The 14,812-nt window shown below is 41.9% G+C and overlaps 1 protein-coding gene across 4 annotated transcripts in view; it reads left to right on the top strand.

Annotated features, from left to right (window-relative positions):
• Positions 1-3,205, top strand: part of HECTD3 (HECT domain E3 ubiquitin protein ligase 3) — a 26,822-nt gene extending 23,617 nt beyond the window's left edge. For all 4 annotated transcript variants that reach the window (XM_072419291.1, XM_072419289.1, XM_072419290.1 and 1 more), the window contains exon 23: positions 2,728-3,205. In XM_072419291.1, coding sequence (XP_072275392.1) covers positions 2,728-2,812 — 85 coding nt within the window. In that variant the 3' untranslated portion in view covers positions 2,813-3,205. The remainder of the gene's footprint in view (positions 1-2,727) is intronic.
• The last annotated feature ends 11,607 nt before the right edge of the window (positions 3,206-14,812 follow it).

The raw sequence follows: 14,812 nt of genomic DNA, 5'->3' as shown, positions 1-14,812 counted from the left end.
AAAGTGTGTCTTATGGTCTGAAAAATACGGTGTTTTTTTTTTTTTTTTTTTTTTTAGGTTAAAGCTACCCTGAGTGTGGAGTTTACCATTATATGGTTCACCCAAAGCGCATGTACAAAATATGAATGTTTGATGACCTTGTTTACCCATTTAAAGAGGCTCCCGACAGGGTTGTCCCCTCTCACCGCTACTTGGGCCATTGGCAATATTCATACGAGAACATAGTGATATTAAAGGATTGAATGTAGTGAGATAGCAGCATCAAAGTTGTTTATTTGCAGATGTAGTCCTATTGTTTTTAACGCAACCACGTTTCCCTTCCTAATTTATTTGCAGTGCTTGATTAGTTTTAGTCTTCCTGGCCTTCAAATGAACTATGCTAAATTATTATTATTAATAATATTAATATTATTAATACTAAAAAGGATTTATATAGCGCCAACATATTACGCAGCACTGTACATTAAAAAGGGATTGCAAATGACAGACTAATACAGACAGTGATACAGGAGGAGAGGACCCTGCCCTGAAGAGCTTACAATCTAGTAGGTGGGGGAATGTAAATGTAAAGTGTTAAATGTCTTACTTCCTGCAGAAACTTTTACTTCCATACAAACTTTCAAAGGGGACTTATTCTCCCGAAATGTTTAAGAGGTCAAATAACTGGGTCCTATGACTCACTATACCCAGCCAATTTCCCCAGGCTGCTGCGTCACTTGCGCCAGCTTTTGGAGCCATGGCAAGCACACCATGTATCTTGGCCTGGTCTAAATATGACAATTAAAATAACTTGGCCTCCAAAATTACTATATACAATGCGGGTCCTGACGATCAACATGACTCCACATATATTACACATTTTACAGACAAATTATGACATTTATTTGGGGGTATAAACATCCTAGAATAGAGAGAAAGAACCTGTTCCAACCTAGGCACAGTGGAGGACTATTGGTTCCCCATGTTACCAATTATTACGTAGCAGCCCAACTGGCTTCTTTGATGTTCTATCACATTAAAATTAAACTCCCTTTGTGTGGGCATCACTTGATGCATATGATATTGATCCATTCTCTCTTAAGACAGTATTGTGGATACCAGCGAAAGCTATGCCTAAGACTTCTAATGTGGTACTCCACTCTGCATGTATGGGAATTTGTGAAATATTCTGAAGGGCTAATATCTCCACATTTTCAGCAATTATTGGAAACCCTAAGTTTGCCCTGGGTATGAATAATAGGTTTATAAGCTACATAATTTTGTATCAGCAAGTAATATTAGGACCTTTGACCTACTACAATAAGGTGTAAGAATGTATATATCTTTATTTTTTTATATCTCTAAATTAGGCAATATGTTTCTACTAATCTTCGCTTGATGTCCACCCCAAACACCCTAATTATATTTAATTGTATATGCTTGAAGGAACCACAGTTCAATAGACTAATTACAAAAGCTATGCACACATGTGCAATATATATCATTGGAAACGACCAACTAACGACTGATCATTCGATAAATGTTAACAAAAAAAGTGAACAACGACGCAGATGAACAAGAATGTCGCTGGAAACAATCTGATTGGGGGATGATCGGCATTCAGTGACCGTGGATTGTTCTGCAGTACGCTTTCTCTGGTACACGCCACTTCCTGCATCATTCAAACGATCGTGTCTAGTGTGTGTGCATTATTGGTGGATTATCTTTGAACAATCGTATTGTTTCAGCATGTACAGAATCGATCGAAAATAATTGTTAATATTTATTGATCTGTCTGACCTTTTATAGCTTAAACAAAACCTTTCACCATTACCATATGTACACAGATTGGAAATGGATTTGGGAGTACAATTGGATCAGGAGAAATGGCTACACATTTGGGACACTGTAGCCCAATGTAGTGTGACTGCTTCTGCTATCAAAGCTAATTATAAGCTGCTTATGTGCTAGTACATGGTACCTCACCGCTTGCACAAAATGTCTCCCCATCTACCAAACAAGTGCTTCAGAGGGAGTTACATGAGTGGAACTTTACTACACATGGTGGGAGTGCCTGAAGATTACGAGATATTGGATAGGGGTATACCAAATGGCATGCTTGGTCAGCCATTCCTGAAAAAAACAGCAGAAGCATTAACTTATCCTTAGCCTATTCAATGTATCACCCTCCAATTTAAATTCACAGCAGCCAAAATGGTGTTGGCGAAAGCATGATGGTCAGCAACTCCTACAGTTTCCCATGTTAAACAAAAAATGACATGGTTTCTATGTAATGAAAAACTATGTACGATGCAGTTTAACACCATGTCCAAGTTTGATCGAGTCTGGTCCCCACGGGTAAAATATTATTTTTCACCTTCTTTTGATCACACTTTTGACCATCTATTCTACAAAAGTCCCAAACCTACTATGTTTTATTTAGGTTGGTAGTTGATTTGTGCAACTGTACTTCCCCCTCCTGAATCCCTCCCCCTTTGTCCTGTGTCTCCTGGTCCCCCGGTCCCCCTTCTCTTTTATTTGATATTTTATTGTTGATATTTTGTTTGTTGTAAAATGCAAAAACTAATTTCTATGTTGCATTTTGTTTTATGTTTCCTGTTTTATGAAAACCTAAAAATATATTGTAAAGAAATTTCCACTGGCTAAAGAGAAGGAGCTATCTTCCCCATCTGTGACATTTATAGGGGATTCATAATATTAACAGTTATAATATATTTTGTCTTCCAGCGCCAAGGTTTGCGAGGAGAAGTTGCGCTATGCTGCCTACAATTGTGTGGCTATTGACACTGACATGAGTCCCTGGGAGGAGTGACAGCCATGATTCCACCTCTGGGGACGTCCTGATTATTTATCTGCTTCTTGTACCAACAACAGCATGAACTGATAAGAACCTCTATGCTGTGTCTGTACAGACGGGGCAGCGTGTGTTTTATTATACTTTTCTATTACTATCATTGTCTAAAGTGAAATACTTGTTGTGAACATGATGATGGCGCTGCTCCTGTGGGAGCAGAAAGGGAAATCACTGAGACTGCTCATTACTATTGGGTAACCACTCTCCATTCCCTTCTCCCATTGGTGGCACTTTCTCCACATGGCGCCCCCAGGTGGTAATATTGGTATGACTTATGTGAGTGCACATAAACTTGTAAAATTTGTTCATCTCCTTCTAAATCAGACAATAAATGAGTTGTGCACAGGTGTATATTCTGCCTCAATGTATTTTATTCGAAATGTGACCTCACATGCAAACCGCAGCATGTGGTAGAAGCATGATAGAAGTCAGCCTGGAAGCAACCAGAATCAACTGTACCAAGAGAGCTGGGAGGATCTGACCTTTGGTGGAATGAAGTAATGAATGAATGTTAGACATTGCACTAGTTAGGAAGAACAAATCTAAAAATCAAATAATCATCCATAGTGCAATCATTGAACAGTAGAGTACAGACATACCTTTCTTGAAGCTTTAAATTCCTAACACTGCACGGCTGCAGAGAGACTGCTGGGAAACCAACATTTCTGGTAGTGTCTGTTGTCCACTGCAGCCACTGGCCTGCATGTCACTGAGATGTCATTCAAAGGGTGGAGGTCAGAGAGAGGAGCCAGTGATAGCTGGAGGACATTGGGGGGATTCTGGACCAAGAAGATCGGCAAACGGGGTCTTTAGGGAAAAAGGAGCACTGGCAGCAGGAAGGGTATGAGTGCACTTTTTTTTTTTTGACTTAGATTAAACAAAGTTCTAATATGACAGGTCTTCTTTATTGACATAGGTACCACATGTCAGGATTGTGCTGAGACAAATTTAACTTGTTTTTTTCTGTAGGCTAATGGGTGGGGGGAGTTTAAGCCGAAGTTTCACTGCGATTGATACATTTGCAGAGTTCTCTTGTGATTTGCAGCTCGGCGTTCTTGGGTTTTGTTGGTTTGAAGCAGGTTAGTAGTTCCCAATATGATATTTCTATATGTAATTCGTGAGTCGAAGGGGGGAATATCTTAGCGGGCACACATTGTGCGCCCAGAGTCCAAACAGCATATGACCAGGCAGAGATACTAACATCAGGCCCAATGTGATGTTCAATAATGTAACATCTTAAACATTTTGGGTTCCCCTGGGATCTTTTTTGTCAAATACACAGTGGGTCTGATTTTTTTCTAAAGCTCTCAAGGACTGGAGAAGATGGAAACCTGTGAGATCCAGCAAACCTGGAATGGATTTTCAAAAAACATTTGCTATTATTTGGCAAATGTTTTCAGCCCTGGACCAGATCCATTCCAGGTTTGCTGGATTCCCAGTTTCACCCATGACAGTCCATCTTCTCCAGTCTCGGAGAGCTTTAATAAATCAGGCCTAATGCATGTGCGCAATTGGATTCACTCGCTCCTTTAAAGTGCCCCCTCCCCTTCTTTACCAGGGGATACCTACCTTTAAGAATTTACCTTGAATTCCCACCTTTGTATACATATTACCTATCTTGATACCATGTCAATTGTAAATATTTTACAGATCCTAATGTTGGGAATAGCTGTGTCCTTATTCTTTTTTTCCCTTCTAGCAGGTTTTTTCCTCTCTCCTGGACATATGAATGTGATGAGGATTTGGTTCCCTTTCTTTATGAACATGTGGGGAAAGAGGATGAGAGCCTGGGCAATATACAACAGTTTGTGGGGAGTCCACTGCTCCAGTAGGACCATATTGCATAGATGGGGAGAGTTTTCACCTTCACCTATTCCTATGCTGTGTACTGTGCTGCAATGTGACCTTACTTGGTTCTAATACACTATTAATGTGCACATCACAAGTATAAACATAAGAATATGTGTTCTAATTTAATCTTTTGGCTTCACTTTCTCTATTTTATACACTGACTTTGTAAATCAGATGAGATAACCTGACTACAGATAGTTTTTCCCTCCAGGGTTTGAAAAATGAAATGTGATGTTCGGACAGGACAATATTCTGTCCTGCTTAACAGACGGCAAACATGACAATTATTTGGAGAGTGACGGCTCCCATGGACAGCACTGGATCCAACTAAACATGAGTTGTGAAGTAGGTTCTTGTTATTAGCTTAATATTATGTTTTTCATCTGACTGTGCAGTGTACATAAAATACATAAGCAAAGTCGTTAGACGTGCATATGTAAACGTTTGTCCTAAACCACATTAAAGAACCATGGTCATTAATATAGAGTTTCCCCTATGGCTAGTATGGACTTTTAAAAGAGTTTTGGGGTGTGTCTGGGAAATTCCCCTATTTGTGAGGTTAGGTATTGATGCTGAATGAAAAGATCTGGCTTGCCATTCTAATTCATCCCAAAGATGTTCAGTAGGGTTGAGGTCAGGGCTTTGTGCAGGACACTTGAGATCCTCCACACTAAACTGGTCAAACTGGAGCTTGAACAGAAAGTAGCCTTCCTCAAACAGCCACCACAAAGTTAGAAAAGCACAGTTGTCTAAATGAAATGTCTTTGTGATGTAGTAATGAAGACAATTTTTACCTAGCGTATTTTTTTCTTTACGTTTTAGTTTAAAGTATATTTATATCCGAAAACAAAATGGTGTTTACCCCTGCCTATGTCAATTCTTAATTTTAATATCTGTAGAAGCATTATTGGTTATTCTGTATTTTTATTCCCTATCTTCTGTTTTCTGACCATACCAAACCGGGAATCAGACCTTTGTTGAGGTGGTCATTTTCTGTCCCTCGGCTCCTGATCAGACCTACATGTGCTTGTACTATGTAATGGAATGAAGTCTATACAGAATGTCTGTAACACTGGTCAACAAACATTTTCTTGCCAAACATATTAGTTTTAATATGTCATTAATAAGTCATTTTAGGTTATGTTGATGCAGATTCCAAATATGGTATTGGTTTTAATAAATAGGCAAAATTAAACTAGATATGCCTATGTATACAAAATTAAATTTTTGAAATACCTAATGTCAATATATTCTTAATTCAGTATATTTAGAAAGAAGTCATTGAAAAACTCAGTTTGTATGATTTCCTATTATGCTGATGTTTGGGACAATCATGTTAAAGGCTCCAGCAGCAGTCTGCCCTCATGTGTCTATCCCATCTGCCCTGATACCTTTCTTCCATCACCTTTATATCTTGATGGATCCTCTCCCCTTGTTCCTCACTGAAATTGCCAAGGTTTTCTGGAATTTTTTGCAAATGGCTATGGAGATAGTGTACATTTCTGGTCATTTTAACACCTAAATTTTAAATTTTAAAAATTTAAGAGCAAGTTTTGTACTGGTTTTTCATAATTTTGTGCTTTATGGTTACCCAAGACATTCTTTACAACCATGACATAGCTGTGCCAGGCAGAAGCTTCAGTATCAGTCATGTAACTTTGAAAATTGAATTATCAGTTTCCAAATCTGGGGTCCATCAAAGATTTCTGCTTTTAATTTTTCAGTACTCAATCCAGGGAAGAATCTACAAATGTATTTGAAACACACAACTTAGGGGAGGGAGAATAATTTTTTCTTTGTCAACCATTGGCTCGTTAATGATGTTTGCTGCACCTTTTTTCATGTTTACCATTGAAGGCCATGTCACTTTTTTCCAGTGATCCTGCTTTGCTCTACTATCCCACAAGCAGATGAAACATGGGTACTTTGTGTATCCACTTTGCTGTCCAAGTAGGAAGTTCACCATTTTTATATCAACACATATGGACCATTGGTGTTTATAATAGCAAAGCTTTTGTAAGACCATTTGGATATTTTCATATTCTTCTTTAAGTTTTGTTGAGTGACCAATTGGAATTGATGCATAGCAGTTGCCATTATGCAGTAATATAGATTTCAAACTTTGAGTGGAACTGTCTCTAATAAGCCGCCAGTCTTCTGCTCGGTATTCTGGTCCTCCCATATGGGCTAGTAGTCCAGGGATGTTACAACACAAAGTCTCCAGCTTCACTGAAATATGGTAGGAGTGTCAACTCTCTTGTCCTATAAATTGGTATTTTAACTTCTGCTCTCAGACTATTCTTTTCTTTAGCCTGAATGCTAAAAGTTCTGATGCTTGTTTTGACAGACTTAGGTCACGTATTAAATCATTGAGCTCTTCTTGGGAGAACTGCCGGTTTAATGAAACTCTTCCACTGCTAACTCCCGAATTACACTCCAAACCCTTTATATCCTCTATGTCGGATACAGGAATATCAGGGAGTATACTGAACACTGGTATGGGAACATCAGCACCATGCGACACAGGTCATCTTGCTGATTTCAAATCAGGGTACTCCTACTTGTGTTTCTTGTAACGACTGAAACCCTTTACATTCAAAGCATAAAATTAACAATCATTATGATGATTTTTGGGCTCTCGCCATACCATAGGTTCACCAAATCAAACTTTCAGTTTTCCATTTTAGCACTGTTGAAGACGCTCTACACAAGTTTTGCATACGATATGAGGAGCCCAATACTTATCTTGGTCCCCCAATTTAATACCAAAATATGCAAGATATGCTTGTTTCACAAAATATGTTTCTGTTTTTTCTGAGAATATTTGCCACAAATGTAGCAAAATACATGCAACTGAGATGCAAAATACTTTATTATTATTATTAATATTTAATAATAAACAGGATTTAAATAGCGCCAACGTATTACGTAGCGCTGTACATTAAATAGGGCTTGCAAATGACAGACAAATACAGATAGTGACACAGAAGGAGGAGAGGACCCTGCCACAAAGAGCTTACAATCTAGGAGATGGGTGAATTAACACACAAATTGGTAGGCAAGTTAGTAAAATGGGGTTTGAGTGCTCTTTTAAATAAGCAGAATGTAGGAGCAAGCCGAATAGGACGAGGAAGACCATTCCAGGAAGTTTGGGCAGCTGTAGAAAAGTCTTGAAGCTGTGCGTCTGATGAGGTTATGAGTGAGGAAATCAGTTGTAGATCATCAGAGGAGCGGAGAGAGCAGCTGGGGGAGTATTTTTTTACCAGGTCAGAAATGTAAGTGGGACAAAAACTGTGGAGGGATTTGAAGGCAAAGCACAGGAACTTAAATTTGATTCTAAGGTGAAATGGGAGCGAGTGAAGAAAACTGCAAAGAGATGCAGCAGAAGAGGAGGTGTGGGAAGGATGGATGAGTTTGACTGCAGCGTTCATTATAGATAGGAGAGGAGAGAATCGGGTTAGTGGAATACCAGAGAGGAGGATGTTACAGTAGTCCAGACGAGAAATGATAAGAGCATGTGCAAGGAGTTTGGGGTCTTTGTGGACAGGTAGGGGCAGATTCTGGAGATGTTGTGTAGGTGAAAGTGAGGGGACATGGAAATATTTTGAATATGGGGGGTAAATGAGAAGGCAGAATCAAAGGTGACGCCAAGACAATGTGCCTAAGGGGAGGAACGAATAATATTGTTGTTAACAGTTAGATAAATGTCAGGGTGGAGACTTGGATTTTGAGGGGGGAATATGATGCGTTCCGTTTTATCCAGGTTGAGTTTCCGGAATCGGTCAGACATCCATGATGAGATGGCCGACAGGCAGCATGAAACCTTATCCAGGACTGAGGGAGACAGGTTAGGGGTGGACAGATAGATTTGAGTGTCATCAGCATACAGATGGTACTGTAAGCCAAAGGAGGATATGAGGCTACCGAGAGAGGAGGTGTACAGAGAAAAGAGAACCGGTCCAAGGACTTACCCTTGGGGAACACCAACAGGGAGGAGAGGAGAAATTACCATTGAAAGAAACCTGAAAGGGGCGGTCAAACAGATAGGAAGCAAACCAAGTAAGAGCAGTGTTACTGATACCAATGGAACGCATGATTTGTTTTAGAAGGGGGTGATAAGCAGTGTCAGAGGAAAGATCAAGGAGAAGGAGGATGGTGGTTGAAAAGACAGACAGCGTGGTCTTCAAAAGAGGTGAAAACTAGAGAGGGTGGTGTAAGGAGGACTCTGTATGTACAGTTAGGTGAAAGAATGAAACCCACACCACCCCCTACTTTGTTGCCAGGTCTAGGGGTATGTGTATAGTGCAGACCTCCATAGGAGAGAGCAGCAGCAGAGGCAGAGTCAGGGGAGGAAAGCCAAGTTTCAGTAAGAGCCAAAAAGTTCAGAGATTTAGAAAGGAGAAGGTTGTGTATGAAGGTTAATTTATTGCCAACAGATCTGGCATTACATAAACTGACAGAGAAAGGGGGTTAGAATTTATGGATAGGGTGAATGGGGATGAGGTTAAGAGGAGGGTGAATCTTGCTCAAAGTGTATGTAAGAGAGGCTGTGTGGGGGACCAGGGTTGTGTGAGATGTCACCAGAAAGTAGCAGTAGCGAAAAAATGTGCAGACAGAGAAAGCAGGAGAGTGAAGGATTGACAATGAGTTATCAGACTGGGGAGGAGAGGGGATTAGGCCAGCAAAGAGAGTGCAGGGTGCATAATACATTTTACCAGATAATTTTTTGATTGAATAAATTGCTTTATTAATCACATACTTCTAAAACAATACAATCAGGGTTCATACATACATGGAATTGCGACGCAGCGCATAACACTACATTACAATCCCCCACAACACACTCGCAAATAAATACATAAATCCCTCCATACTGCGGCTTTGTGCCGCAAACCACCCCAAGAGATTGTTGATCCATGTCTGAAACCATCCCTAAGAGCTCTTCCAGGCCCGAAGCTTTATTGAGCTCTTATAAAGCTAAATGCACACTTTTCACACTTTCAACACTTGTTAACATTTCTGAAGGGGACTTGGGGGGAGGGGAGGGGAGGGGGGAAAGGGGGTCTTTTCAGACGTCCTCTTCCTCTTCTGGAAAGTCTTTGATCAGACTGAGGGACAGTCTGCGGCAGTCGTCGATGGACATCCTCTCCCTCCGGAGGATAAGGCGCTTCCTAGTGCACCAGATAGCATCCTTAATACAGTTCAAAACCCTCCAAGCTCCTTCGACTTCTTCTTCCGTGAATTCGCCGTGGAAAAGACCATACAGCATAGCGCAGTATGTGATGGCTGTTCTTGGGACGAATTGGCTCAGTTCCTGTTCCATGGTCTTCAACACGGCTTGGGCGTAGGGGCACTGCCAGAAGACGTGCATGGCCGTCTCCTCTTCGATGATGCAGAAGGGGCAGTGTCTATACCTACATAAGTTCCTGGCATGCATGAAAGTTCTCAAGGGCAGTCCTCCTTGGACCGCCATCCAGGCCAAATCCCGGTGCCTGTTGGTAAGTCTTTTGGACCCGATGTTGATCCAGATTTCCTCGCAGGTGACTGCGTTTCTACCCGGAACAGGTTCCATTGAGTCCTTTCCACGGATTTGTTTGTAGATGGTCTTCGGCTTCCACAGGTCGGGCCTGACGCCCTGCAGCTCATTCTCCTTGATGAACTTGAAGTTGTCCAAGTAGAACCAAGGTGTGTCCCAGTTGTACGGCACGGAGCTGTTCCACCTGTCCCATCCTAGGCTCCTCCAGAGTGGGAGGAGGAAGAATCTTCACATGGCGGTCCTTCTTACGTTGCAGAGGAAGAAGATCCTCAGCATCGTCGCGATGTCCGGGACTCCTTTGCCGCCCTTCCGATGCTTTTTAAACATGGTTGTTCTCTTTACTCGGTCCATCTTCGAGCCCCAGATGAAGTGGAAGGTCGCCCTCGTAATGGCCTTGCAGGTGTTGGTGCGTGGGGGCCATGCTTGGGCGAGGTACTGCAACACAGGGAGGATTTCACTGCGGAGTACTAGCGTCTTCCATTCGATGGTGAGGTCTCTGATGCTCCAGAGGCCGAACTTTTGTTTCATCTTTGACAGCCTCTCTTCCCAGGACTTCAGGGCTGCTCCTTCCCTCCCGAACCAGACGCCAAGGATCTTGATGAAGTCCAGTTGGATGTTGAAGGGGATGGGCGCAGAGGAAGGCAGGTACCAATTTCCGAAGAGCATGGCTTCCGACTTCTGCAGTTGACTTTTGCCCCCGAAGCTTGACCGAAGTCTTCGCATATCTGGACGAGCACGTCGATGGAACGCTTGTCCGCGCAGAACACCGTCATGTCGTCCATGTAGAGCGAGCACTTCGCTTCTCTTCTGTCTGGACCTGGTGCTCTGATCCCTCTGATCTCTGGGTTCTGTCTGATGCATTCGGCGAAGAGCTCAGTCCCCTCGGCGCAACTTAAACTTGCCCGGCTAGGTTTTAGATGGAGTAAAAAAGACTTTGAAATCTTGATTAAAATTTTGTGTCACCACTGGAAAGATTTGCCCTCACTACAGGCGAAGAACAAATAAGAAATCTATACAGAGGGCAAACAGACAGCAATAAAACATGTTCTATGTAAAATTAGGAGAAAATAACACCTATCAGGTTAACAATGTCTACAACTTCCTGTTCCAGTGACAAATGCTCCCCTCTGATCACAGGCTGAGCGGGGAAAGTGACAACTTCCAAGGGTTTTTTACCAAATGAATTAGGTCTGGAAATTCTCCATACTGTGTAAATTATTTGTCTGGATTTAAAAACCTGCGGTGCTTCATGTCCCATAGTGTGATGTGTTTTACAATAAGACGCTTATACCTGGCCCTTCCATGGCATTCTCATCATCCACCCGGCATGCCTCAGTCAGTGTGCTGAATAAACAACCAATGGGGTCCAGCGGATGTCCCACCCACCCCTCCAGGTTGGTGATTGTGGTTGTATTCCTCTGAATCAGCTCTGCAAGAATAAGACAATTTGATGAATACAACCTGCAATATAATTCACATAAAAGACACTTTCTGCTAATCTTTATACCCAGCTCTGCCCACCTGCTAACTACCCTGGCAAATTGGACCCAGTACTTGTAAAGTTCTTGCCATCTCAATCCCCACGATGCTTTAACTTTACCTTTTTTCTGTTGCTTGTAGATTTCAAGCTGCCGCTGCTGCTGTAGTCTCAGGGTGCTGATGATGGCAACAGCAAGGCGTAAAGCTTCTTTGGGGTAACCGTGAGAACGCAGTGCGTCCACTCTTGCACACGCTGTGGGAACATGTTCTGAACAGAAAAAAAAAAAGACTTCAGTCACAGAGGTAATAGGAGACAAATGCATCATATCTTCACACCTGGATATTTGTTTACCACACATTATGTGGTGTTATCTTTTTCCAGCCCCACTCACTGCAAGCAGCATCCCCACCACAATACAATGAGCAGGAGGAGACAAATGTATACAGAATTCAGGAAGCAGTCCTGACCACACAAGGGGGTAACAGGTTCTCTTTGTCAGTGCCATCATATTGTACCTACAGCCAGACCTGTGGTGGAGGAGGGCCCTGCCAGGTGTTTATTACTGGCTGTGACCCTTCTGGCTGCTGGTCAAATTCAGAAACCTTCACCACTTACAGATTTCTTGATTTTGTATTTTATATCTGCCCGGAGTTCTGCTACAAAGTCTGGGCAACCCTGAAGGTTGAATCACTGCAAATAAATATTGTCTGCTACTTGGTCTAATCCATGTGTCCTATACTAAATCAAGAGCGCTGAATCTAAATCTGAAGTCCGGTTCTGCCTAGGACGTCAGGATCTTAAAGTTAATTATGTGTATAGACCCAAGTAGCTACATTCTCCCGTTCTGCCGTTACTATGTAATCTCTATACATAACTAACTTTTGCCTCATAGTTCCATGACATTACAAAAACGTAGTTTTATTCTCCCGTTGCAGAAAGCAGCAGTAGTCGCCCATCATATTGGGGTTGCACCGGCCTTGATATCTTGTTTCCATAACAGAAATGTCCCGGTGGAACCTCTCCCCTTCTTCATCACTCACATCACCCAAATTTTGTAGGAAGAAGTCCAGATGGAATGTAAGAAATGAATTCTAAGTTGATGGTATGCTGTTAGCATGTTGTTCAAGAGTTCAGCATGGTTTTCAGCTGGCTGGTTGCCCAGAACATTTTGTGCATCTAGCAGAAATGAATCCCAAGCAGCAAGTTCAGTGGCTTGGGTTTGTCTCTGAATGTGGCATCACGCATCAAATTGCAGATTTGGGGACCAACAAAAATGACTGCTTTCAGTTTGGCATCTGTTATAACTTTTCCAAACTTGTCCTTCAGATACTGAAAACCCAAACCATCACGATCCATTGCAGTGACAAAGTTTTTCAATAATCCAAGTTTAATATGAAGTGGCAGAAATTAAACTTTTTGAGGATCAATGATTGATTTATGGCTCACGTTGTACTGGCCACCAGTGTGTTCAGGTCTGGGTGGCCATTCTTTCACCTTGTAATGGTTGCTGTCATCACGACTGTTCCACAGGCACAGAAAGCACATAGATTTTATAGATCCCAATTGTAGGCCAAGAGGTGCCACCATCTTCAGGTCACCACAAACGTTTCACTTGTGTTCTGAATAGCTAATCAATTTCAAAATGACCTCGATGGATTCGTATGTCCCTTTCATTCCCTCAGCATGAGGAAGAGGAACAGAAGGTTCTCCCTTACCTTTATGCAGCAATACAGCTTTCAAACTTGCATTGCTTGAGTCTATGAACAATCTCCACTGCTCTGGTATTTATTCCCAACCTAACTCATCAGACCACTCACGTCGGTACAGAAGCAAATGTCGTTTTCCAGCTTGTATAAACCTGCAAACTTTGTGTGACGATCAGGAAAGTGTGAAGTTGTCGTTCCTTTTTGTAGCAAATTTCACTCCTTTAATCTGGAGGCTAACAGTTCAGACTTCTCTTCTCAGACAAGGACAAGTTCCTTACTAGGTCATCTAAATCTGATTGGCTTATAAAATCTGACTTACCCCCTTCAAATTGGGGTTTATACCATACATTAACATGGACATCATCCTCCTGTTCCTCATCCGACATGTCAGTAACAATAGATGTAGGAGAGACTGGCACTGGATTCACAGCAGATTCCCAATCCGGATGGACGATTTTTGACTTGGCAATTTTACTCATACAGAAGTAGCAGTCCGAGTGACGGTCTTTAGGCTCGAGCCAAACCATAGGCACAGCAAAAGGCATTTTATTCCTTTTCCCATTCAGCCATTGTTTTAGGCCAACGTAACTCACCTCACAGCAGATATGAGGTGCCCAGCTTTTATCCTGATCTCCATATTCACATTCAAAGTAATACTTGTAAGCAAATCTCACCCTCCTAATAAGGTTCTGGCCTTGATCACATTCGGTATATTTGCCACAAATGTAGCAAAAATTGTCCAGTTTATTAACACAGCTGCGACCACTCATCTTTACTACAATACAGATTCACTATGGCCTAGCTGTACTATCCAATAGGATGGTTTGGCACTAGAGACAAGTCCTTGGTCCATGTCCCTTATATACCTATTTCTGACGTCAGCTCTTTGACCCAGACATGCCCGCTGCAGGAAAATACATGCCACCAGGGGGCGTGATTCAGCTGAGGCGGCAGCAGGCATAGTGGTAGCTGCAACTGTTATAATGTTCTCATGTAAAAATACATTACCGACCATTTCAACAGCTATAGCTCGCCTAAAACTTAAAATCTGTACGTGATAGGCAAATTCTGAGTTCAGATTTGGAATGAGCACACTCAATATCATATAAATCACATGTGTTATTCCCCGTAGCAAAATAGTTATTGTGCAGTGTAATGTGAGCCGGAGAGGGAGCAACCCGGGACGTTCCATGAGGAGTCCCCACGCTGCAAGTCTGCAGTCACCTAAATAGCATTACATGGCACTGAGAAACACAGACAATTCTGCCGAGGGCCCTGAGGAGGATAAAGACAGCGAGGAGCGAGACGGTAGAATGTACAACAACCAAGCCCAGTATAATCAAAGTGATGTGACTATGAGAGACATTAGAGTGTCAGCTCCTCTG

This window comes from Pyxicephalus adspersus, chromosome 8 (assembly GCF_032062135.1).
Source record: "Pyxicephalus adspersus chromosome 8, UCB_Pads_2.0, whole genome shotgun sequence".
Classification (NCBI taxonomy): Eukaryota; Metazoa; Chordata; class Amphibia; order Anura; family Pyxicephalidae; genus Pyxicephalus; species Pyxicephalus adspersus.
The sequence above is the reverse complement of the archived record's forward strand: the minus strand, read 5'-3'. Positions and strand labels throughout refer to the sequence as shown.